Source organism: Calonectris borealis, chromosome 2 (assembly GCF_964195595.1).
Source record: "Calonectris borealis chromosome 2, bCalBor7.hap1.2, whole genome shotgun sequence".
Lineage (NCBI taxonomy): Eukaryota > Metazoa > Chordata > Aves > Procellariiformes > Procellariidae > Calonectris > Calonectris borealis.
This window is the reverse complement of record NC_134313.1, coordinates 105303855-105330476: the sequence shown is the minus strand read 5'-3', so window position 1 is coordinate 105330476 and position 26622 is coordinate 105303855. Positions and strand designations below refer to the sequence as shown.

Genomic DNA, 26622 nt, shown 5'->3' with positions numbered 1-26622 from the left:
TCCGAGATGCAAAGTCGCAGGGCTGCAAAGTATATTTTGCTCTGTTTCATATGCTTCTCAGCTAAAAAGCAGCCAGGAAGGGGTTAAGCTGCAAGCACCAAGCCACTGCCTCCCCGGCTGAAGGATTGATTTGATCATTCTTCAGGGATTCCCTCTTGTATGAGTCACTGCTCAGACAGACTCCCCACGCAAGGAGGCCAGGATAATGCCATTCCTCCAGAGACTACAACAGCTGAGGGCTAGCCCTGAAGACGGAGAGCTTGGGACTCATGCTTGGAAAAACATTCAGCGGACCACAATGCACTAGGCAGACTTAAAGAAATTATTCAGACAGAAGGGGGGGGCGGAAAAAAAAGACAAACAAAAAGTGTTCTCAAACTCTTTGCATTAACCAATTAAGTATGCAGACTAGCATGAATGAGACGAGCTCCTGGAGACTGCCTCCTGGCTTGGGGACTCTGCCCAAGAGAGGACTGAAGACATAAGCTCATGCAGTATAATATTTAAATTTTATATAAAAGATACGTTCTCTTCATGAGCGCAATGGTTCCTGTGATCTATTACTTTGTAATAGCCGCGTTTGGCTGCTACCCACGAGGAACGTGATTAACATTTCGAATTCAAAAACAAAAGCGGTAAGAGCAGCAAAACTAATGAATGTCTCCAGCTAATCACAAAAGTTCATAACCAGCTTTCTAAGAGAAAGAGAAACTATGCTGGTGTTCCCTCTCTTGACCTACTTTCATAGACGTGCAAGAGCTGAAAGGGAAAGAAACACCAAGTGCTGATTTTCAAAAGTGAAGGCTGGTAATGCTTGTTCATTTGACATTAAATACAGTGACTCTGCTCAAAAATTGAGCCGGAGCAGTTTGCCACTGAGACAACGATGCATCGCACTTGTTTGTTTCCAATGCATCGAGCTGTTAGGCAACGTAGTGCACAACTCATCAGAGAAGTCCTAGAAATTGCTCAGCCCAGATCAGCTGGCAACTTTGCTTTTTGTGTGCCATTCCTAGTGACACGATTGCAGCTCCTTGAGATGCTGAACACTCTCGGCTTTAAAGGCTCGGCCCCTGCAGTGTACCTCCAGTACTGCCCTGCAACCGCAACAAACCTACCGTGAGACTACTAAAACCAGTTGCGGATCAGGTCTTTCAATACTGACTTAATGATCTTGATTACTCTTCAATGATAGCAGCTTACTGACTGACTCCTGTAGCGTTGCCCCCCACTCCATGCCAGGGGGAAGAGTGCAGGGGGATCTCCGGTGGTGCCTTCACGTAGAAGAGACACTCCTGCGCTGGTCCATCCTGCCAAGCCATCCACCCAAGGATTTACTCCAGGAGTTTTTCAGGGTGACAGGCAAGGCCTTTTGATCATTTTCTTCCTCATCAGCACACCCAGTGTGCAGCAATACACTCCTCCATCTCTCACAAGGTTTAAAAAATGTCGCTTATAAAAATTGTTTTCTATCTATATGCTGTCTTTGTGCAGTCTCAAACTCCTTTTGCTCGAGGGAGGTATCTGTCTAGTTAAGAAGTACAAGGCTGGCCCCGTTTTGCATTTTTGTAATTTAAGGCTATACAGTGAACATCTTGCTTTTGCTGTTCTTAATGCTAAGGGAGACAGCGTCCAAATCCACGCTGCTGGTGGGCGAGTAGCATCACCATCATAATCCTTTGGGACGCGATACTTCAAAATTTTTCCAACTCAATAAAGGAAGAGGAGAGAAAATAAGTACGAAGGAAAGCACCTTTTAATGTGGTTTCCTTCCTGTAATGAGACAGATCGAGGACTTTGCCCCTGACATGTCACACTAACCCACTTCTGTGCAGCAAAGGAAGTTTAAATACGAAGCAGACAGTCACGTTCTTCCCTCCCCTCACGCTATACAAAGAGCAGAGTTACGTTTTTTTTTAACTGCGATACCACCCTTTTTCCTTTTTTTTTAAACTTTCTTAAGAAGCAAGAAGGGTGTTCTGCTCATTTCACGGCCACAGCCCGACCACGTGTGGGGCGGCGCTTGGGGGTCACAGGAACGGCGCTGACTGGCTCTCCCCCAAGAGCCTTTGGTGACTTAAACCTCACCCCGGCATGACTCTGCCGGGGAACTTCAGGGAAGTCTTCTGCTCTTCCCCTGAGCCCGCTGAGCTCGCGCCTACTCGGATGTCTTCGCCTCCAGAGCCTCCCCTGCTCGCCCCGCCAGCCGCAGCGGCCGCGGGCAGGGGAATGGCGCCGGAACCTGGAGGACGTGGAGGGTTAAACGGGCGCAGCGTCAAAGCCCGCGCTGGCGGCCTGGGCAGCGCCCAAGACGGTTTAAAGTTCGGGGGGGGTTCAGCCGGCAGCTGAGGAATCCGTAGCTTGTGCCAGCACCACGGAAACCCTTTCCAAAACAAGACTCAAAACTACCCTTAACGATCTCGTTTCAGAGCCTGATTTTGACTCACAGCTCCGCTCCCACCGCCTTTTCCCGCGGGGGCATCGCGTTGTCACCCTGCGACCCACCGCTCCTGCAGACATCCCACAGCTCCTCCAGACACCTCCTGCTCCAGCCCCAGCTCCCACCCCATGCCGCTTGCCCTGCTTCAGCCTGGCCGGGGACCCTTCCCTGGGAGGACCAGTCCCACCACCAATGCACTGCAGGAGCCACGCCGTGCAAGGAGGGAGCCGGCGGCAGTCCCTCCCCAGCCCTCAAGGTAAACCAGAAATATCTCCTTCGAATGAATGCACGTGCGCTGCAAGTCCTCCTCAGCCAGCAGACTGTAAATGCCGCCGCTCTCGACCGCCACAGCAGACACAGGTGCACATACACATCGCCAGCAACACCACTCGCCTCTTCCACAAATTACAGAAAGCTTTAGCAAGATGCACCACCTTGCAGGTTTTACGGGGACATGCCACCTGAGGTTTCGAACACCCTTCACAGGTCCCAGCCGGTACAGTCGTCGTTTGCTACAAAAACAAATGCCCAACTTTGACTTTCAATGTCGCTATTGTCTACCTGTAACTACACCTGCCATAGTGTGAAACCTCAGTATTAGGCATGGCTCAGATCACTTTCACAGCTTTGCCCAGTGACATGGAAAACATATTACATGCAGAAGAAAATGTCATTGCCATATTTATGCTTTCATCATTTGGCAGAGATTTTAAAACAGGGGAAAAAAGGCAGACCGGAGTCTAGATTGAAAAGACATACCTGGTGCTTTCTCCACAAAGATGACTTTGGAGTCTTGCAGAAAGTTATGGCCAGTCAATATCATTTTTTTCCCTCCAATAACAGGAAAGCTGTCAGTGCTTTGCTTCTCCACCAGAGGCAGTTCTTGGGCAGATCTCTGAGCTAGAGAGTTATAAAGAAGATAAAAAAAAAACCAAAACCAACCGCAAACACACACACACACACACAAATAAAAGCAAATAGCGCATTAGTAAGTAACTTAATGCTTACCCTTATAAGCCAAGCTGAGTTTGATACAGAAACAAAGAAAGGTCAGAAGGTTTGCAGGAAACATGGTTGGTTTTCAAGCAGCTTGATTGTGAACAATAGGGTTATCAAACATAGCAGTACAGATTCAAAAGGCTCACAAAGAACACGCTGTTTTAAAACTCAGCTTGATGTGTACTGTATCAAAAAGGGTATTTTTATTGAAATTCATTTATTTAAAATAATTTTTTCTTATGTTATCTATAACATATATGCTGTACATTTACAAGGCACACATGACAGGATGACCAAAATGTGTTTCAGTCACTAAACACTGTATTGTCAATTCTGCTAACTGTCTTGCAGCAGCAGCAGCAGCCATGGGCCTCGCGATCCAGCAGAAGTTCCCAGTTTAGGGAGTGTATTTCCACCAGCACCTGAGTGCCAAAGCACAAGTGGATCCATGCAAACAGAATCAGGTATTCTCGTGGCACGTATTTTACCCCCCCTAACTGGGACACGGAGCAAGCGTGGCTGTGCTTCAAGGGATGATGTGACATTTTATCCAGATTACATGGTTCCTCCTGGTGTCACATGCACTAAGAGATGCATGAAGTTTTTGGCACCAGCTTATTCCACATTCTGCACTGGAAATAACACTAGCACTTATTTTTTCTCCTGTTTTCCGCTCCTTTCAGGAGGCACATACGATGCTTTTGCTCGTTACACAGCCCTCAAAACTGCAGTTCACTGATACAAATCCAATCAGCTTCATATTTAGTGGCTTCCTGAGCTTGGCACCTTTGCACAGACCAGTTCAGGATGTATTGAAATTGTGCCTTATCCTTCTATATAGCAATTTAAAAGCTTTCATCAACTTCAACAGAAGCAGGATGAAACCATGACTCCTCACATTTTTTGCTTTGCCTGTTAGCCTAGAACTTGCCCTCGAATAAGAAACAAAGGGCAAATTGTTCATCTCATACATATCCCGGACAGAAGACAGGGCTTTGTGCCACTCTACCTGCTATAGGTAAGGAGGCTCTGACATTCTTCATAAATAACATAGGCTTACCTTAATGTGACTCCCTTCCCACTGCCAATGCTCATTTGTTTATTTAAATGAATGACCGTGAAGGAAAGAAGCTATCACTGTTGGTCTAACAGCACTACCCTTTTCTACAACTTCTGCCTCTCTTGCAGACTGGACTACCAGAGCGGCAGTGGTGCTACCCTAAGTGAAAGGATGGAGTACTGTCGCTGGTCTGACAAGTCTGTCACCAATGCCACTGCTTTTGCAAGAGGAATGCAGGGATGCTCTTTCCTGCAGCCTCTCTATTAATGATCCCTGAAAAAGCACCATGCCTGCAAGAGATCAAAAGTTGACACGCTCCCGAACCTGCCAGACACGTTATGTGGGACTCCAGCCTGGCAATGACGCAGGGACAAGCACGGACACGACCCTCCAGCATGCACAGGGCTAGGGATGGTCAAGCCTTCCTCCCCATCTCCTCTGCTCCCCACACCCGCAGCTCACCCCCCACTTACCCGCCAGACATTAAGTTACTCCCTACCCTGTCAGCATCAGAAAGATCCACTTTGTGGAATCCAACAGAACCTTAAAAAACTGTATTGGTCCATCCAGCCAACCAAATTAGCAATGGGAGTTAGACTGAAATTCAATTTCCACCACTTATGCTGAGTGTTAAAGCTACACGAAGCAAACCGGTTTTGGTTTGTGTGTGGGAGGCTGACGAGGCTTAGAGAGCAAGAATGAGATAGGTGTCTTTGGAGGTGCCCCAGTGTATCTGATAAAAAGCAGTCTGTTCAATCAAAGAGACCCCAGTGCGGAAACCTGGTTTCTGGAGGTTTTCTGAAGCTGCAGGCAGCTTGTGCCAGCGTCAGCGCTAGTATACTGCTCAAAGGGGTTGGAGTTTTGTTTGCTGGTTTTTGCTTTATGATGGGGATACAGAGAATGAATAGGACACGATAGCTGTCTTCCAAAACTCCTACAGCAGTTACCTATATGATAGGGAGTCACCAAAAAAAAAAGCCTTGTCACTCCCAGGTCTACTGTTTAAGTGCACTCTACTTTTGTTTTAAGTGCTTTCTTTCCCATAGAAATCAATGCACAAAGCTACACTTTTTTCCCTAAGACACAGTATTTTGTCTTCCGTATAAACTCTGTGCTTTTGGAAAGCAGATTAAGGTTCACCGACTAGACAGGTAAAGCAAAACCAATGTATAGCATGTCGGTGGACAAAGACTGCATGTGGGGTGGCACAATACCCAGCAAGAGAAGGATGTTTGCTGCTACTTACAGCACTCGATGGGGTTGGAGGCTACTTGCAAGGAGAGGGTCCTGCCGTTGGCCTGCGGGATATGAACCCTGAAGACCAGCCGCACGCGCGTGTTCTTCCGACCGATGTCCGTCTCTCCCTTGCGCAGCTCAATGTCAGAGTTTCGGAGCTTTAATATCCCAGCACAGTCAATGCTATCCAAAAGGAAACACAGAGCAATTCAATTAATTTCAAGCAGACTTCAGGAAGACACGAGCGTGCAATATCTTCCCTCTCTCCTGTACACCCTTCTGAAAAATCTGAGTCAGACACGACCCAATGACGAGGCTGAACATGGCAGACTTTGTTAAGCTTAGTACTTGCATTCACAAGTAGCTAATTTGGGGCTATCTGTAGTAACAGGTACTAGCTGCTGTTGAGCACACAAATTTAGGATGTTACTTCAGTTCCCAGAGGAAGAAAATGTAAAAGATCCTTCCTCTCCAACACATCCTGTAAAGATGGCGCTTACAGATTAACCAAAGCCCAAAGAAATAGCGAAAGTCAATGGGATGAGATGGTAGTGCACGAAGTATTACTAACCTAGAAAGCAAGGTTACTTACGATTTCACTTGTTACAGCTACCTTGGAGAAAAATCTGACATGATTTTTATTCTAGGGCAAAGTCCTGAAAATGCTTATTAATGAGCACAGCCCTCCCTGAGGTCAATGTGTTTGTATTTGAATGAGTTGGAAATATTCCCAAGCTGAGTGTTGAGCTGAAGCTCTGCATGAAAAAACCTAAACTCAGAGTCCTCCCTCCACGTTAGGGAAAAACATGTTTTTTGTCAGATAGAACTATTGCTGTTTCTGACCTCTCTCTCCTTTTTTTAAACTTTGGTTTTCTCCTGGATGAGTTTACAAGTCAGGATTTTTGTCAAAGCAAATTTCAATAGAGGAAGTTCCCAGAACAAAAGATACATAAACACACACACTCAAAAACCCACTGCAAAAATACCTCTGCTTTGGCCACAACTACAAAGCCTACATGGCAATTTCTTCTGGTACTGGTCTCTGGCATGCATTTTATTACACTGAATATGCATAGTTTAATTTTATTTTGCATTCAAAGAGTTTAATTCCCCCTCCAGACCTTTGAAGCTCTGTTCTGAAGCAAACTGCAAACAAGAACTATGGCAGCACAGTTTTGATCTACATTTTTTCTAAAGTATGGATTTCAGAATAACGAAAAGGCCCTTGCTGATACGATCAAAGAAACTAATGAAAGTATTAAAGCTTCTCAACAATGCATATTAGCAGGTGAAGCCATAATAATTATGAAATATATGTCAAAATTCTACGCAAAGATCCGTGAGATACGGAAGAAACAGTGCGCTTCTCAATATTCTCTCTCCTATAGCTACACTTCTAAAATAAATAAAAAGTACTTAATGAGAATTAGTTCGGAGCCAATAAAGTTCAGAGGAGAAAAAGCATTTAAATTCAGGCTTGTAAAGTCCTGGACATTAAAATCTGAAGTCAATAGGAGTAGCTAAATGTGCAAAAGTTTAAATGTGCAGATGAGCGTCAGTGTTTCACTGAATCAAGGCCTGAATACACCAAGTATGTACGAGAAAAGCTCTTGGCTCCAAATTTCAATTCATTGTTAGTGCTACATGAGGTTTTAGACTACTGACGTGTAAGGCCAAAGCATTGTTTGTGGTTCTTGAGAGAGCTCTACTACGACCTGGCACGCACGTCACGAAAATATTCAGCTTGACTCCCAAACTATGTAACTATCTTTATTCTAGGGAGAAAGATGATTGAAACGGTAATATGTCCCTAGATGGCCAAAAATGTTATTCAAACTGGATAACTAAAGGGCCAAATAAATATTGTGTGGGTACAAATTAGTGAAATTTCCATAACTTCAATGGAGTCATGCCAGCTTACAACGACAGCAAATGGGGCCAATAATTTTGCAGGCTTGTCATGACTTTTAACACAATGCACTGACAGAGGGTCCTCAGGTCTCGAGTGATCACCCTGAGCCCGGCTGGCAATGCAGCTGAACACATTCTAGCTCTTCTATTTACATGAGGCACTCTGGGGCATGTTGTACATGACACTGCAAACCAGCTTCTAATAACCGCTACATGCAGAAGGACTTCAGGTGTCTGATACCATTTTTCACTCCATTAAGGCACGGAAAACTGTATGAATAACAAGGAGTGAAATTGTGATTTTAGTAGGCTCCCTGGGATTTTCCCGTGGTATTTGGTTTGGTGGGGCCAGGATTTCTTGCTTGCTTTCTCTTTATCTACCTACTTATCTTTCCATCTCCCTATACATACACAGAAAGGTGCGTGCATCTATATACAAATACGAATACATTCACATTTATACACACACCGAGAGATGTACATGCACACAAGCACACACAAATTCCTCCCAAGGCAGACACTTCAGATAAGGGTTAGGATCATTTGAATGAGGGGGGAGACAACTCAGATAAGGGCTAGGATCATTTGAATGAGGAGGGGCAGAGAGGACGGGATTAAATAATGTGGAGGGTCTCATGTATGTCACATACACAGAGGAATATTTGACCCTTTACATATAATCCTATAATGAAATTTACCTGTATGTAATGGACCTACTGGGCACTTAATTATCACTCAGACTCCTACTAATTCAGAGATCCTTAGACATCCATGCCTGCTTTTCTGCATAGGACTAAACTTATCCCAGTTTAAGTAACTCCAATCTGTAAGTTGTATCACCTTTACTCCTCCTCTTAGTTCTAGAAGCTTTGCTTCTAAACAAATGCCATGAAAAATGCTGATTTTTATTACGTAAGAAATAAGAGTGGTTTTCTTCGTCTCAAAAAAACACTAGGGTACTTGGAAATGCTCTCTTAAGAGTTTCCTTTGACATCCAAAGATAAATTTTAGTAGGCCCCGTTCCTTGCGCTAGTGCGTATAGGAGCAAGAGGTGTCATATTTAGAAACTAAATGCAGGAGCTGAGGTAGGAGATATTTACAGCTTGGTAACTGAGATACTTATTTTAAACGACAAATAAGCACATTGGCTGAAACTCTAGAATGAAAGCAATCAGTTGTCATAAATATTTGTGAAGGTAATTTTGTTGTTAAGCTGATTAAGGGCATTTTGTCCCGGCAAAGTTGTGAAAACCTACTATTATAGAGAGAACTTTAAAAAAAGAAGATAGGAGAAGGAAAATTGTGTACAAAAAAACCCCCACAACACAGAAGAAATCAAGTGGGGCGACCAGGAGGAAACTGCTAGGAGTCAGATACGGTGCCTGGGTCTTACATTGCTCTCATGTTGTTCTCTGGAAGAAGTGGAATTTCCAGGACTTTGGTGTTGGAAAGTATTGTTTCATGGCTGGTGGTGGAAACGGTCTTCCCGGTGATTCGATGAACCTGGTAGAAAGCATGGGGTCGCAGCAGGCGGTCGTCTGCAGTCCCAATGAACAGCTGTAGCGTGAGCGGCTCGCTTTCTAAGTAACCATGTAGCTGGCAAGAGAACAGAAAACGCCCGCTGAGCACCATGCACATAAACTGCTAGGAATCAATTAAATTTTTATAAGCAGGAGAGCCTAATTCAAGGAGAGAACTTGTGACAGGTGCTATGTGTTAAGTTCCCCCCTTCCATTTTTCCTGTAACGTAATATTGGTACAATAAAAAGGTGTACTCAGAAAATGTCTCATTATCCTAAAGGACCTGAGGCACTTTAGATGGGGTGAGCTTTTGAGCACTCCTGCTACGTCCACAGAAAACTTTGCATAAATTCTGCCGCGGCGTTCAGCAAAAAACCACAATGAAGTCAATCTTCCCTCCCAGTACCGAGGGTGGCAAAAGCGACGGAGTTTGCAAGTGGAAAGGACACAGCTCATCCATCCCTGAGCTTCCCGGGTCATCCCTCGTGCAGCAGCAGGCTGCTTCTTGGGACACATCCCCTCATTAACTGATTTTTATGCTGGTAAATACCTCCTGGGACAGCGTGGAGACAGATCACATATACACGACTAGTAGCTCACCATGTGTGTCAAATTCTTGTTATAATCGCACAAAAATCTCATTGAAGCTACTGGGCCTGACTTGAACCTCATCCATGTCACAGTGACTGCTCTGATGACAACAAGAGTTATTTCTGCCACAGGCTGGGGATGGAGCAGGAGCAGAGTCTGACCTCATCCCACCATCTCCTGAAGAAGCTACTCCGGGTTCACGCTGGTGCAAAGGAGACCACGGGTGGAGCTGTCTGGGGACAGCTCCAGCCACCGCTTAACACTGCCGCCTGATGCTGGGAAATGAGTCTCACAAAAATAGTTATCTTGCAGTAGTTAGCTGCGAAGCCCCGTCCCAAGGGAAGGGAGGACGCAGCAACTATAGGAGAGAGGAGCACAGGCAAGGTGGGCTGCCCAGGAGATGTGCCATCGCAGAGCAAACCTGCTCGCTTTGTTGTAGGTTTAGTTTCCTCTGCGAATGGTTCAGGTGCGTTTGGGCACGAGTTATCCACCATCACTGCACCATCACTAAATCTGATAGATCAAAATTAGACCACTGATCATAATTTGATAAGGAGCAACATTTTTAATTTACGGTGCATGCAAGTCCAAAGCTAAATAAAGCTGAAAGCAAGTGGTGAAACCCGTATCAAATGTTGTTGATATTTGTGTTTTGCTTGCTTTCACTCTCCTTAAATCTTAAAAAGTGTTTTGTGGCTTCACAATAACATAAGACCTATCACTCCAGGGTATTTTACCATCTGACAGCAGGAATGCTATCAAGAACAAAGATCTTGAGTCACTTTTGCTCCTTGAGCACTGCAAAATTCTGGTGAGTACAAACACAGGCACGAAGCCTTCCCACAACACCAACACCTCCCACATGCATAATGACAATGTTTCAGGTACCACAGTGACCAATGCACGAGCGAGGAAGGACGTTGTGCCTAGACACATCTTCTATCACTAATTGGGCATACTGCAGATTTTTCACCCCACGCTTTGGTCAGAAGAGCCAAGAGGAAAACAGAAGTGCTTTAATTTGTTTGATTTGGTCTGGCAATTTTTACATCCTTACCTAAAGTGCATGGATGCTGGGAGGACAGGGACAGGAGAAGGCGGCTCATTTCCAGCACTCCAATATTTTATCAGTTCTGCATTGCTGAGACACCACACGAAGGCAGCTCGGAGCCATGGGGTTGTGATATGATATGGCGGGTTTCCATATCAGTATTGTCAAATTGAAAACACGTTAGCGGCAGGTTGAAAATCTGCAGTATCGGCAAAATGACGGAGAAAAGCAGAGCCAAGCCTGCGCGTTGCCTTCAGCAGGCAGTCTCAGTTCAGCCCCAGACGGAACACCCCCCTCCTACGACCCCTGACACCAGCAGCAGTGCTACGCTGCAAAAAGGCGGCTTTCCGGCTTTAACCCCCATCGCTGGAGGTGCAGCCCGAGCTGCCAGTGGGCGACGGCAGTCGTGCTCCTGGCACAGCCGGCAGCCACGGGGAGGCCACTGTCCTGCTCACCACCACCCCGTCCGCCCCGCCTCGCAGCCCTGCCTCTTCACTACCGCCACCGGCGTGAGCGAGCAGGGCCGTTGGAGTGACCTGGATTCGGCCCGGGCTGATCCCACCCCGCCTCGGCATCTCCAGAGCCTCAGTGGCAAAGCCGAGGTGACGGAGGAGACACAGGGATCGTGGGGCATTTTTGATCGCAAGCGGCACGCAGGTTTGCAGAGGGGGAAAGTAAGACAGTGTGACACACCAGCTGATTAAATTTCTATGCATTACCAGCAGTCGCTTCTCCAACTCGTCATGGACGGTGCTTTTTATGGAGAGTGTAAAATTAAAACAAACACATATTGAATTACAAGGCCGCTTAAAAAGTAAAAATAGACCAGCGAGTAACTCAAACCTCAATACAGCAAAAGCAAAATCGCACACTGAGGTACCCACATGTTTTACTGAATCCGAGCAAAGGGGTCAAAAAATGCTGGTCTTGCACTGGGTTCTGCTATTTCAGACTTTATCTTTAAATCTGAACTCGGCTGCTGCCGTATCTCATAACCTACTGCTGAGTCTCAGCTTGTGCTTTTCCCACAGGTGGCAATTGAATACCCAAAGTCCTCAGCTTTGCGTATCTGCCCTCCCCTGAGAAGGGTTCACATGCTGGAAAATAAATAATAAGATCTCAGATGTATGTTTCGCATTGTTTTGTAAGGCTTGTGATCTTTAAACTGAATTTATGTTTGTTTTTTCTTAAAGGACCTGTCGTACAGCCCTGCTGGGCTTTGCTTTGGATCCATTACCCCCAGTTACTTACTCCCTGACAGCTACTTCTGCACCTGAAGACAAGTAGTGGCTACAGCGCTGAACGAACATGAGTTTTCAAGAGCTGGGAAGTGTCAAAAACATCCAGAAAGACTAATATAATCACTACACGGTTGATTTTGCTGCCCTCAAAACAGGCAAAATCCTCACTCTCAATTCACTGTTAAGTTTTATTTCATATTCTGCGGTAGGAGGCATCTGATCTCTGAGACATACTTCCCTTTGAATTTTACCCATTGCATCACATTATTTGCTTTTATATTATGTCACATAATCGTGTATGCCAACAAAGCAATAAAAGAAAACGATGCAGGGATTAACATTTAAAGGGGCACACACTGTGGATGACTAATTTTAGATCATGCACCCAGCGCACAATTTCTGTGAAAGTGTTGAGCTTTGGGAGTTTTCGGCATGCTGCAGATTTCTGGAGAACAGGCAAGATTTTGCTTACTCTCAGCTGGGCGCAGTGAGAATATTCTGCAGCTCCCTCAAAATATAGGAGAGCGTTATTCCTGTCACATCGTTCAGCAGGACGACGAGGGGAGCGGTAGCAGTAAAGGCAGAGCTGCGGTACTCCAGGCTGTTAGATTTGTCAACAGGTAAAGGGAATATCGAACAAGACATGTAAAATGGGAAGGGAGAAAAGGGGGACTGAGTATTTTTCTTGGTTAGGAAAGATCTCGCGCGTTCACATCCATGCATATTTTCCACGCATGCTCTGGAATACTGTACTCGGTGGCATAACAATTCTGTTTCCTGGCGTGCGACACTGGATGCATGCGTCAGACACCCTATTTTTATCTTTTTCTCTGTGTAACACAGTCCGAAGCTCTTCTCTTAATAACTCAGTGGCTGAGTACGGGTGACAAAGGCTGCTCTCGGCTACGGCATTCATAATAAAGGATGTGCCTGTCCTATCAAGCATGCTTTGCTTGGCAATACGCAGATCCAAGTGGCAAGAGCTGTACTTTCCTCTGCTGTGAAAGTGTAAAAGGACTTAGCTGCAAATAAGGATCAGGCGCACAATGTTTTGGAATGAGTTTTCCTTCCCAAATAAAGGTGAGGATACAGGAGTCGCCTGGTTTAGTACCAAGGAAAAATGCAGGTGAAACTTAAGTATGCAGATAAGACCTCTATGGTCAGTGTTTTTGGTTTTGAAATGAAAGCAGGTCATATTCTCTTGTCCTGACTGACCACTGACTACTCTGCTCTTTTCCTTTTTGAGCAACACTGTTAAAAATATTTGAACTGGTCTCAAATAGTATTTGCATTTTATATTGTCTGAAGCTGCTAAGATCAAAATCAGACTTAATTGTGGGCCGGTTTTACACTCCTCTAATTCTATCAAAAGCGATGCAGTCACTGGTAATTAACATCAGAACAGGACCGATCACAGTTAAGCTCTTTGTCACCTTACATCATCTTACGCAAGAGCGAGGGAAAGGCTGCACCGGCTGGGCGACTGCTCCACCGCAACAAGCTTTCCCTGGGATTCCTACATCTCTCTGTCATCGCTTTCACAACGCCCTCTCCCACCAACACGTCTTGATTCTCACCAGTAGATTGCTGCTCTTCTTGGCGCAGGGTGCCAAAGCAAATCCCAGCCTTTCCCCGGGCAGACGCGCTGCGCGCCGTGCACCGGGGCTGAATGTTTTCGCGCGTCCAGGCGCCGCGGCGCTGAACGCCAGGCGTCTTCCTCCGGCGGCCAGCAAAGCGCGAGGGAAACAGCGCTGCTTCACCCCTCGCAGCCTACATCCGACTGCAAAGGACTATCTGGTTCAGTCCTAGAGCCATGATAACCTGAGGTTTATCAGAGATGTGAGCATACCCAGCCTGCCTGGATTCCAACTGTGCGCCTGGTGCGCATCTATGAAACCTGGCAATCAGAATTAAACAGACTTGAAAAACGATGAGCAGATGGAGCTGAGGTGCTTTTAACACGAGTGTTAGGAAAAAACCAAAACCTCTCCAAACCTCGCTATAGTTACTGAATTTTGAGGAATTTTTGCAAACGACGTGTCCAATAACTCAAACGCTATTTCAGCATTGGTGGTGATTCTAAAGTCAGACTTCAGAAGAGGAAAACTTCTATTATTTAAGGCACAACATTTATTTTAAGAAAGGCGGCTGAAATATTCTGCGTACTCCTTTCCAAGTGCTTTATGCTTTTGGCATGCTGAAGCATCTGTTGAAATGCTCAGAAAGCTACCTGTCATAACAAGGAGCCCTCTGTGCCTGGAGAGGCTCCTGGAGGCCACCGAAAGAATGGTCCCGTTCTGACGGGACACACCAGCCACGTACATGCTCTGCACCCACTCACGCCATCAGGAAAAAAGGGAGCTACCCTACATAATAGCTTTTAAGTGTACTTACTGGGAGTTTCGGGAAAAGACTGCAAAACCCCTCAGACTCTGACTCTGTAAATATGTTAAATGACTGTAGCGGCTCATTTAGGGCTTAGCCTGTTCCAATGCATTCAGGGCAGAGCTCCCACTAATAATAAAGCAGGGCACGACCAGGGACCCTCTAAACTAGTCAGCAGCTTGTACTCGAGACTCTCCAGGCTACTAGGGGCTGCATCCTTAACGATAACGATGTGCCAAAAAAATCCATAGGTAACATCCATATCAGCGATGCATCTACAAATGTGTGTGCCTGTTCTTTGTACGTTTGGTACATAATAAAGACAACAAGTAAATACACCCATTTATGCCTCTAAAAATAGTAAGAACAATATCTACATTTTCTTATCCTATCACGTAACAGATGGGCACGCTGCTTGCAGCAGGTACCGCAGTGCTTACCCTCAGCAATGCCTTACACGTCCGTCTGTCCCACTTGCGTTTCTAGAACTGTCCAAGGAATACCTTGAATCAGTCTGTAGGGAATCATTACTGCCCAGTCTGGGGAAAGGGGGCTTCTTTCCCTTTTCTTCCCATCAATGTTTTGGGGTGTAATTCCAATGCTTTCAAAAAGGTCAAACAGGATAAAATCTATAAAACAGTGACATTTTTAACATAATTGCTGCTTGTCTCTTTAAGCCAAAACTTCAGGAGCTACACATGGAATAGCTTTATTGCTAACTTTCTCAAGCAGTAAGTCTTTTTTTTGTTACAGTAACTGCACATGATTAATGATAAAATGAAACAAATTGTCATGTTTTAAAAATGTACATAATATACAGCCTCAAAAAAATAACATCAGCGAGTGCTCAGTGTCCTGATTTTTTGAAACCAAACTGAAGATCAAACTGTTGAAACTACAAAGAAAGTGCACAAACATTTTGAGTACTGATTTTAGCTGTGAGCACCAAGCGTGCATAAAAATAGGGTCATCAATCTGATTTTTAAGAAAAAGAATTTACTTTTCAGCTGCCACATAGAAACACTAGGAGACGTAAGCCATTGCATCATGGGTTTAAACGGGAAGAGGGAAAAGTTGGTCTTGCGGGCAATGACTGCCATGTGAAGCGAAGGCACCGAGGGCGAGGTCAGGAGACCCGGGCATCTATTCTCGCGTGCGCTGCAGAGATCCTGCCCGACCCCCGCCTGGGCAGCCGCTGAACTGCCCTCCCTCCCCGCCCCTGGGCTGCAAATGCCCAGGGACCTGCTGCCGAAGGCTCAGGGAGCCAGCAACCTACGGCTCTGGGAAAAGGCTGCCCTCATCGCAAAGTCCCCTCCTATTCCTATTCTGGCCTCTTTTGACTCCGAATGCCTTTGCTTTGGGGAGGCTTGCAGAAAAACCACTTCAGGTGCCCAGAGCCAGGGGATGGAAGAGGTTCTCCACTCAGCCTCCCCTCCCAAACCAAAGGGCTTAACACCAACTGCCCGGGAGAAGCCAGGCAGCCCTCCCGCAGATCAGGGGTGCACCGCGCGCCCCAGGGCAGCGGCAGGGAACCAGCAGGCAGCCGCACTCTGCCCTACGGAGCGGGCTCCAGGCAAGGGCCGGCAGCTCCCAGCCAAGAGAGATGCAGGACCCCGCGGGGTGAGGAGCGGCGCCGGCAGTGCCGATTCGGCCAGACGCACAGCGTCCGCGGGGCACCGGCAAACCGCTGCGGCACCCGCCTCGCTGCGGGCTCTGGCAGCATCCCTGCTGCTTCTTTCCAGCTGCTTCTCTCCACCTCCAGCATGACGCTCCGCAGGTGCGCGTGTTTCAGCCGCTGCCGTACCACCCACGTGCCCTTCCTGCTTTTTAGGTCTCTGGCCCAGAAGGACGCAGGCTGCTGCAGCCCACAGAGTACCTAGGACTGAGAGAGGCACATCATCCTGACCAGGTACCTCTTCCCTTTGCCGGCAACCAGGCACGCAATAGCGGATGCCAGTTTTCGGATGAGGTACAAAGCTCAGCTCCAGACCACTTGTCAGTGTGGATTCAAAATGGAGGTGCTAAACTTGGGCCACGCGAATGCTCCTGTACATTCTGTTCTCAGATGAGAGCACAAGCCAAAAAAAGAGAAGCGTCTTATTCAAAACAGCAGAGCAGACAGACTTCAGAATAAATAAAAAAAAAAAATCCAGAAAATAAAACACCTCCTTAGGAGCTGAGGTGACCCTCTAGCTCTGATAGCTTCTGCTGAATTTTATCTGACACAGTTAACCAAAAAAAGTGTATAATTTATGCCCTGTGCGACTTAACATACATGCTACTACACCTTAGTCCTTCACTTACTTCAAATAAAAATGTAACAGGAATTCCTACAGTTTTTTCTGCTGCTTTCAAGATTTATTTTTCCTTTCTAAAACTTATTTTCCTTGGATTCACTCAAACTCTGTTTTAAGATCCAAATGTAGTCAGAGCTGGTCCACAAATAAAAATAAAATGGTTTGCTCCTGCAAAAGGCTAAGCCTGGGCAGAGGGCGAGAGCTGGACGGGAGAAGGAGTGAATGGAAAACAGCAGGAGTGTGTTTTATGTGGCACTTTCTAGTGCTGCCACTTGGACTTTAATTCAACAGTGCAGCAAAAGAGCAGCTGTTCACATCATGATGAATAAAGACCTATATAAAACTTCCAGCTGCAAATATGCTGTGAGGAATTATTAATCTTAATGTAATAGAGATGCTGTACACTCAGTCACTGGCTCACAAGCCATTTCAGTCTCTATCCAGGGAAAAACAGCCTTCGTGGCTGCTGGCTCTCAGCACGGCCATGAAGCCTCCTTGTCTAACAGCCGCAAGACGCTGCTCCCTATTTCTAGCAAGGATTTTCCTCCTCAAAAATAGACGTATCTAGAAACCAACGCAACTCATGCTCCTCCTAAAATTCTTAGACTTACACGAGGGATGCCCATCAGAAAAGGAGTTACTAACAGAATGCATCTGTAGGTCCTGAGCACCTTATTCACTGGGACACTGGGAAATCATTACTGCTCTTGTGCCATCTTCTACCACGAGACTGAAGAGATGTCCTTCCCATAATCCTAGCAGCTCCTTCACGATCCCCAGCCCCACTTTCAGGTAACTGAAGGCAGCCAGCCCTCTCTGCACCACGGCCCATCTCTGAGAGGGCATCACCTAAATGTGCAGCCGTGGGAGCTTCCAAAACCTCCTTGCAGGACAGGGCCAGGGAGAGTCATTCCCTCGCGGAGGTGGCATCCATGCCAGGCAGCCCGCTTAAATGAAGAAGTTTTCCTCTTCGTGAACAGGCCCGTGCTTCCCCGAGGGGGCTGCCGCTGGCCCTCGCGCGGGAGGACAACCTTTCCCCTAGGTAGCTTGTCCTGCGGCACGGCCACCATGTGTGACCTTCTGGGGCTCTCCACCCTAGCAGCCTGCGTGCGTTTGCGTTTGGACAGGGTCCATAGCAATCTGAGGCTGAAGTGCGGGAGGCTTTCAAACTGCATTTGAGTAAATGTACGCTGAGAACAGAGAGAGGGGCTCTGGAAACCGCGGATTAAAAATCCGGGTCTGGGAGGAAGTCCGGTGCAGTAGTGCCCCGCCTGAAAGCACCCAACCCCTCAATTAACTCAGCTTCCACTCAAATGTTTGCCCTCAGCATCCGTAACAGCTTTCAGTTTGGACAGTCATGTAAGAGTTAAAAAAAAAAAAAATCACAGGAGCGCTGCAACAGGAATTTATTACATATTCTTAGGCAGATACCCCGGGCAAGCTTATACTTGTGAACCTGCCTTTCGTCATGCCTCTGACGCATCGCTCGCATCCAGCAAGCTCCCATTTGTGGGTGAGCACAGGCTGGCCCGGGATCCTTGGCCGTGTGTCAGATGCCGTCAGCGCAAGCGGGACGGGAGTGATGCCCTCACCGATGCCCATCCCAGCCACGGCACAGCGCCACTGCCAATATCCATCGGCGACTTCTCCAAACCTGAGACGCCTCACACCCCCCGAATGCCGCGTTATCACTCGGTGGCTTGCTAGCGCTGCAGTAACTGCGTAACTTTGACTTCCCACCCCTGCAAATTTGAAGGCAGCTACCCCCAGGGGTTATCTGCTTAAGGGTCAATGCTTTTGAGGAGCTTTTCCTGCACATCAAGAACAACACTGGCTCACACGCGACAGGGGCAACCAGTTCCAAGCAAAATACCTCTGGGGTTCATAGACACCGGTGGGACAATATTAGACCAGAAATGGTTGCTTTCCCCCAAAATTTTAACTCCTATCCCAATGACATTTATTTAAACTGCTACTTAAGACAGAAAGCTGGGGCTATGTTTAAAGGCTTTATCTCTGTAAATATTTGGAGAGCTATAAATACTGAGCCATATTCATAATACGAATATTGGACTTACTGTTCTGTTGCCATGAAAATTACTATAAATACACTTCCAATTCTTAATTTCTCTGATTTGCCAAGAACTCCTTTAAAAAGACAAAAAAATTCTTATGTAAGACGTCTTGCTATTTAATTAGCCATTGGAGTCAAAGGCCACAGCACAGAGCAGGAACTGAAAACTCAATGATAGAGGCAGACAAAGCACATAGTGCACTAGCACGCTATATAGCTGTATGTCCCAAGTGGGACTTACTATAATCACACAGTCCATAAGTCAAGCCCTGACTGCTTTCTGTGTTTGGGGAAAGGCGGGAGCAGGAAGGGAGGCTGTCTGAAATAAACCTCCTTGCTTCTTCGGCAAGTCACATGAATACTGATGGCTTCCAAATTTCACAGTACCTCTGTCCATTTTTTTTAATGTAGAAATGAATTAAAAGAAGGAAAGCATTTCAAGGCATTTTATAAAAGCGCAGAGCAAGGATGGCTTTGCGGCTGAAGGAGTAGCGAGCTGGGCATAGGGTGATCGAGTTCCCATCTCCAGCTCTGCCAGATAGTTTTTGCTTCATCACAGATACATGACTTGATTAGAGCAGAGAAAATTTCATAACAAGTTTTTACATATTTCCAGCCTGCTCTATGTTTAATCAATTAGTGCTTCAGCCTTCTTATAAAATAAAAGACAGTAACCGTGCCACGTGGCCGGGTAACCCTTCCTTCACTACAGAAAACGCAGCACTTCCCAGCCCTCTGGTTCCAATCCTCGCGCGATTTACACTCGCGTTCCTTGGGGAATAAAGCAGATTAATGCAACCCCCTTGCTCTTTGGAGTCAGAAAAGTGCTGTCTGCACATGTATGTTCCTCAAGACAGGTTCTGCTTCCATCGTTTCAACCCCCAAAAAGCGTTGTCATCACATGCACAAGATTCATAAACATGGTATTTGTGACTCCCGTCTCAGAGCAGAAAAGGGCAGTGTGTTTTGCCAGGTCACTACACACTTCTGGTCCTACTCTCCTTCCACAAGCCACCTTTGATCCACCTGGTCCTACAGCTCCGATTACGCTGCAGTTTTATCTGAAAGCGTGCCTTCCACAGAAAGCATCTTAACGTAGCAATAAAAATAGGTCAGGTGTATCTTATAGCTCGGCTTCAAGGTTTTGACCTCCGAGACAGTCTGATTAAACTGTGAAAAATCCAGAGAGATTGGATTCCACACTGTGAGCTGTTTGAGAGCAACGGTGTTACCACTGGTTGATGTCACTTGTTTTACCAAAAAAAAAAAAAAAATGGATGCAACAGACCAGACTCTCTGACCAACAAGCATAACATGAGCAGCTCTGCCCAGCGGGCCACAAGGGCTAAAATGAACTGAAAGGCCTGGGATCTCCAACAGCAAGTAAATAAAATCAGCGTGAAAGACTCTTAGATAAACTTTCTCAACATATATGGACCATTTTCAATCGATCATTCTAAATATTGTCACGTTGAGTAACAGTATTTAGGAACAGCTGTTGCACTAGAATTTCATCCAAATACTGAGGAGCTAATACCACAACGCTGTTTAAAGCTAGTAAGACGGCCAAGTAAAATGTTGCAAATATTAATGGCAGAGCTCGCCAATAAAAGCTTTAGAGAGTAGCTTATCTGCTGCTGCAAATGGATGACACCTTGCTGCAGTCGGTGTAGCAGGGTGTCAGTGCACAGCTGGAATTTGAGGAGGACGCTGAGGGTAACGCTTTCTCCTTTGAAGGGAGGTACGATGAGTACTGGTGACCAGGATCTGCGTTTTTACACTCAAACCAAGACAGCATCTGTATCAACCTGCTGACTTCTAACATACGGCTCTGGCACGGGTCAAGTCCCAAACCAGAGATAGGAACGCCAAGGTCTTAAAAGGCACCGCTCCTCCCCACCATACTCAAGCCTTAGTTGGGTATCTAACCTAAGAAGTAAACCTCGGTCCCGGCAAACTGGTAAGATCTTAAAGCCTCTTGGGCCCGGTTACACATAATTATACACAACACATCAAGTCAAAAAGAAACAGGGAAAAGCCAGGTGATTCAGGCCACCTAAGTTTAACACATACAGGCTGGACAACAACAGGGTCTAGTCACCTTGGCTGCCTTCACAGCCAGCAAAATGAGACACGCACTCTGAAGGTGTGACTTACCTGAGCTGCTTCAGATGTTCACATCAGAATAAAATTAATAGCTCCTTAAACTCTATACCGACAAGCCTTCCCCTGATTACAGAGAGAAACTAAGGCAATTAGCTCAGTTGCAGACACCTACGGTTAGCCAAATAAACCCAAAACGTAGACTTGCCCCTGTAACCAGCCCAGGTCACAGTTCAAAGCACGAGTGTCCCACAAACCCAGGGCAGTGCTGCAGGAAAGGCACACTGCGCTTAGCCCAAAGAGACACGGAGCAGAGCTGCTGTAAGAAGACCCCCGCGGTGGCAGAGCCCGCTACAGACACAACGCTTTGCACCTCACCATCACGCGTCCTGGGCGGTCGCCCTCAGCTTTTCACAGCAGGGGTAGGAGACCATCAACTTGATGCAGCCCTTTTCTCTCCCAGAGGGAAAGGTCAAAGTCAGTTCCACCGCAGCTCAACTTCAGCGCTTTGGCTTCTCCACCCTGATTTTGGGGGCCTGCTGTACCCTGGACCTAGAGCCAGCCACAACACAGGGTGGGCAGCGGGTGGTGACGGCTGGGAGAGAGACACTTAACCAGCTCCACCCGCAGCCTCCCTCCCCATGCCCGAGGTGGGACTAATAACCCTTCCCTCTCTCAGAGGAGAGGTGCTGCAAGGATCAACTCATTCGCGTGCAAAGACTGCAGCAACCCCCCGGCTCCCAGCCACGCTCCCCATCTCAGCTCTGGAGCACGCGGGAAATTCTGGAGCAGCATCAGGTACATTTTGGGTGGCCTCGCTGTTGCTGTTGTTTCAAAACTGGAGTGCACGTTGAAATCATAATAAATGTTCATTTTTTAATCTAATGCTAATGTTCATTTTTATACTAAATTCAAACTTACTTATATTACATATCTTTCTAATACAAAAAGGAAAAGAGCATTCGTCAATAACTGGAGAGTCGAGAGGCTAGAGGACAAATTTGGTCACATTTTTCTTTATTTTATTTACCTTATTTTACTCAAGACCGGAGGAACAGAAGAATGCTTTTACTCATTAGACGACTTTCCTAAAACCAGCTGCTATTACATCTAGGCTTCTAGGTTAATGCTGCCCTGTGATTAGAACAACTACCCATAAAATCTATTTGGGCTGAGAGTTTCAGGGGCTTCATTTACGCTAGCAGAACTGCAGAGCCATAGCCCAGCGCCAGCATCACCACTGCACTGTCTTGCTCTTTGCAAAACCTCTCCAACCTGCCTCCATTTCAAGTAGGACTCTTGCAGCCGGCAGTGGGGCTATGTCAGTTCACATATTTTAAGGTTTTCCTCACAACCGGGAGGGATTAGAAAATGAGGCTTTGATGTGTTCAGGACATGTGCTTGAGATTACTTGTGTACCTAGATGCTAGCACATGTGCCTGCAAGTTGTGCTCTAAATTTGTTTGTCCCTGGCAGCTCATGTTTGCAGCTATGGGTGGAGATTTGTGTAAAATTCTATTACTGTATGCCATTTTGTAGTCAATAATACTCTATAACCTATATTCAGTAACAATATTTGAGTCTATATTCAGGAATATTATATTATTGCAGAATAAGAGCTACGACACATAAGGCCCACAAAGTGAAAACAACATCATTGCAAGAGATGCGGTTGAAAATTAATTTGAAAGCCATTTGTAGAACTATTGCAGGATTATTAAGCATTATTGACGAATAAATTCCATCTATAAATTTTTTCCTTAAAAGCTGCACATTCCAAGCCATTTTATGAACACCTGCATATACGGGGAGAGATCTACCTATTTTATGTAGCTTTTTTTAATTCTGAGATGACAGGCACTATCTAAATATTGTTATATATACAAACACGACTGCTCCATGCTGTATTGTGTTCCAACCAGACCAAATGCTCTCCATAGCACAGGAGCTGTTACAAGACCTTAATACAGAGTTCTGTGAAGAGCGGCAGGTTTTTTTTGGGTTTTGCCTTGTTTTCAAGAAGCGTTATCTTCCGTGGACTTCTCCAAGGTAAAAAACCAAACCCATACCAGTTACACTTCTTCAGCACTTCACAACTTTTAGGCGTGCTATTCCTCTTCAAGTCAATGAGAGTTTTACAGCTAAATCTAACCCTGCACGCTTTGCCAATTTTCTCTGGTGTTTTTCTCCTAGAAATGCAGGCACTTGGTACATATATAGCAGTGAGACTGTATTAAGAGCCACAGCAGGTGGAAAACAGTACAGCCCAGGGAAGTTTTTGTTTTTGACTCTCCTCACAATCAAAGCTATGCACAAAGCACAATGAGGCACAGTAAATAAAGACATTTCACACAGACAAGCACGAAAATCTTCCAAAACAAAGAAAATTAAATTATCTTTCAACTGAAGAACACACTGCAGTGAAAGACTAAATGAGCGATTCTAATTAAAACCATGCTGCGAATCTCCTACTTTCCGCCACGAAAAAAGAATCAGCTAGTGTTTGTGCATGTACAGCCACCCTCGAAAACCAGTCAAGCAGCTTTCCAGCCAAACAATGCAAGACACAGCATCTCAGAACTACAAAACATATTGAAATTATTTCCATAGCAATCATAACAACAACATGCCAGGCCAGGATGTGCAGGGCAGGGGGGTGGCGGCGGGAGCTCGGCCCCCCACCGGCCCCGCTGCTGCCCGCTGCACCAGGCAGGCCGCCGGCAGCACCCACGCGGCGCCCGTCCCCTCGCCTCATGGCCGCATCCAGCACCCCGACGGTGCGCGCCACCCTGCTCGCCGGTGCTCGCTTCGGCAACCATCGGTCTCATCCAAAAGAGGCACTCGCACCCCTTCTCCGCCCCGCGCTCGTAAGCAGAGCGTTACGTCCCTGCGTGCACACGCAGGAGAGCCACGGCGCTGGCAGTCCTGGCCCCCGGCAAGCACGGGCAACGTTGTGCAAGCCCTGCTCGAGCTTCTTAATCCTGATGTGCCGCAACCGTCTCGGGCTCAGGTCTCTCTGCTTGCGGTGCTAAATCAGGCAGCAGCCTCAGGTGGGGACATGGGGAGGGGGATGAAAACTCAGGACTAACCCCTTGTGTCTGAGCTGCGCCCGGGCTTCACGCACGGCTCGGCTCTGAGCAGCTCCCCAGAAACGAAACGTGATCTCTCCTCCGACCCACTCCCTTCTAGCTATTTATCTGCTTGCACAGCCACGATATGCTGCGGGCTTCCTCAACGCTAGCCACTGCCCTTTCACGGGCAGAGAGCCGAGGGGACGGGAACGTGCAGCTTATTAAGTACAGCGAATATGGGCATCCATGTCTTGCGCAGAACACGCATGATACGCTGAGATTGCTATTTTGATGCAGGCACAGGGACAGGAATCAGCTAAATATAGCAGACTTCAGCAACTGGTCTGAATTACAGACTTAAATGACATGAAGAAAGGTACAGTTTGCCCAAAGACAGAGGAAAGTAATGGGAAGATTTTGGACGGCGATGGGAAGCTTGGCTCTAGCATCATTACACCTGACTTGCTATCAAGACACACAGTAAAAGCTTCAGCAACACAGGGACTTCATGCCCATTAGATGCGGGCAGGCATAACGGTGGCGGAACAAAAAGAAGATGCAATCATCCTAAGGGATCCCAAAATCAAAGGGACCGAAGGCAGAGGCAGAGGAAAAGGAGGATCCAGTTAACAGCATTCACCTGAAAACCATCGGAAGGAAGCAGCGACACACGGGGAACGTCCAACCGATGCCCAAAGTGCACCAGATTTTTAAGAAGCAAAACTTAATGGATCTCCTGAAAAGCAGCAAGGAGGTCTGCAAGAACAGAGCGCAGATTCTGCAACTTGCTCCCCTTTTTCATGCTATTTTTGGACAGTTGGCAGCCCCACATGCTCACGTGTGACACCCAATCTCTTGTAACACCTGTGCAAGGCAGCGAAAATGTCTTAATCCAGATTTTGCAGCTGAGTAACCTGAGCGACAATAAGTGACACAATTAATTGCGAGTTGATCAATGTATCCTTGCTTGGTAGAAAACTTAAGCACGTGTTCAACATTTAGTCCCACTTTATGAAAATTTAAGGATGTATTTAAGTGCTCTGTTGCACTGTAATAGAAAGATCACTTCGCTCAATCTTTTTTACGTTTTTTCCCTTACATTACACAGAACGGGACCAGCAATATTTTTACACGAGTAGGATTGCAAGTGGCAAGGGAGGAGCTTCCTTTCTGGTGAGGACGATGGGTTTTCGCCAGGATTCACGTTTGGCAGTAACACCGTGTCATCGGTGCCCCAAAGAGCAAAACTCATTGAGGGGGACCTTCGGTGTCTGTAACTGAAGTGCCAAGGAACTCCCAGAAACGAAACCACGCTGTGCCTGCAAGTGTTGTTTACTGCTTTGAACAGGGCTGCATTTGAAACCTAGGCAGTAGACTTTTAAATCCCCATGTACATAATGTCTGCATGCAAACCAAAAGCAGGAGTTCCTCCGCTTTATTGGGTACTGAAACATTAAAAACAGGTGTTTAAAAATTGTATTACAAATCTGTCTGCAACCTGTATTATTTTTACCATGTGCAAGTAAATTGATCACTAGCGTGTTTCAACTGTTTCAGTGAAAATATGCAACTCCTGCTAAATTATTTCTTAAACATGTGGAGGGAGGAGAAAGTTTATTTGATTTCGCTGCACTGACAGCATGCAACGTATTTTACTTATATGTATGTATATAGCAGATGCTGTCATGGATCATCTCCCTTTCAGGGCACATATCAAAGAAGATCTCGAGCTATTCTTCACAAGGAAAGAAATGATAAACCCCTCTCATAATGAAAGCTGCAATGTACTTTGAGACAGCAACTGAGTAATTTGACACCATATTTTCCACTGATTCAGCCTGTTAGTTGGAACAATGACTGATTAAAATGGAAAATCTATATTATAACCACATATACTGACATTCCAGATTACAAGGTATGTTATGGATGTCATTTTTTACTCTTCTTACATATGAAAATCAAGAAGTATAAAACCAGAAATTATTCCAGTGGAGTCGTGTTGGTGTGAAAGTGATCTGCAATACGAACTGGCCCCCAGTATATCTTCATACAGAATGCACACAATATATTTTTCATGTTAGATATGTTTTATGTAATTTGGAGTACCAAGAAGAAAAAAAAAAATCATCTGCCCTGAGATATTACTTTTAGGAATAGAGGACAGATGTCTAGTTGCCAAAGCAGACTTGTAAAAAATTAATCACCTGCCTCATGCAGGTTAGCAGTATTTGGCAGGTAGGTTAGCTCAGCTCATAATGAAGCATCTGGCTTTTGGTAAAGCTGCATTTTAATTTTAACTGTGTTTCATTTCAGCTTTTGGGCGTATGTCAACGTGCAATAATCTGACAAGTCTGGAGCAGATTTGCTGATTGGTAACTTTGGTGTAGGTCTTCTCAACTGCAACCAAAACTAAGTCAAGTAACAACTGTGATTCACACCCAGATCACAGCCTCACATATCATCTGAACCTCCCTGTAAAGCCATTTTAAACCCAGTCCTCAACATCTTACCCATCTACAGTCTTATTTTCTTAAAAACAGCTAAATTGACTAAGAGTCAGCAAACTCCTAAGCATGTGCTTGAATTAAGCAGGCTAAGCTGACTGACTTCAGAAGTGCCCCAATACTGCTTTGAATGTGCTT

General features: G+C 46.0%; 1 protein-coding gene across 3 annotated transcripts in view; it reads right to left on the bottom strand.

Annotated features, from left to right (window-relative positions):
* The window catches only part of NFATC1 (nuclear factor of activated T cells 1), a 112325-nt gene that overhangs the window by 61824 nt on the left and 23879 nt on the right, over window positions 1–26622 (bottom strand). For all 3 annotated transcript variants that reach the window (XM_075142847.1, XM_075142848.1, XM_075142849.1), the window contains exons 4-6: window positions 9040–9242; window positions 5746–5918; window positions 3200–3340 (exon numbers count right to left, since the gene is read on the bottom strand). In XM_075142847.1, coding sequence (XP_074998948.1) covers window positions 3200–3340; window positions 5746–5918; window positions 9040–9242 — 517 coding nt within the window. The remainder of the gene's footprint in view (window positions 1–3199; window positions 3341–5745; window positions 5919–9039; window positions 9243–26622) is intronic.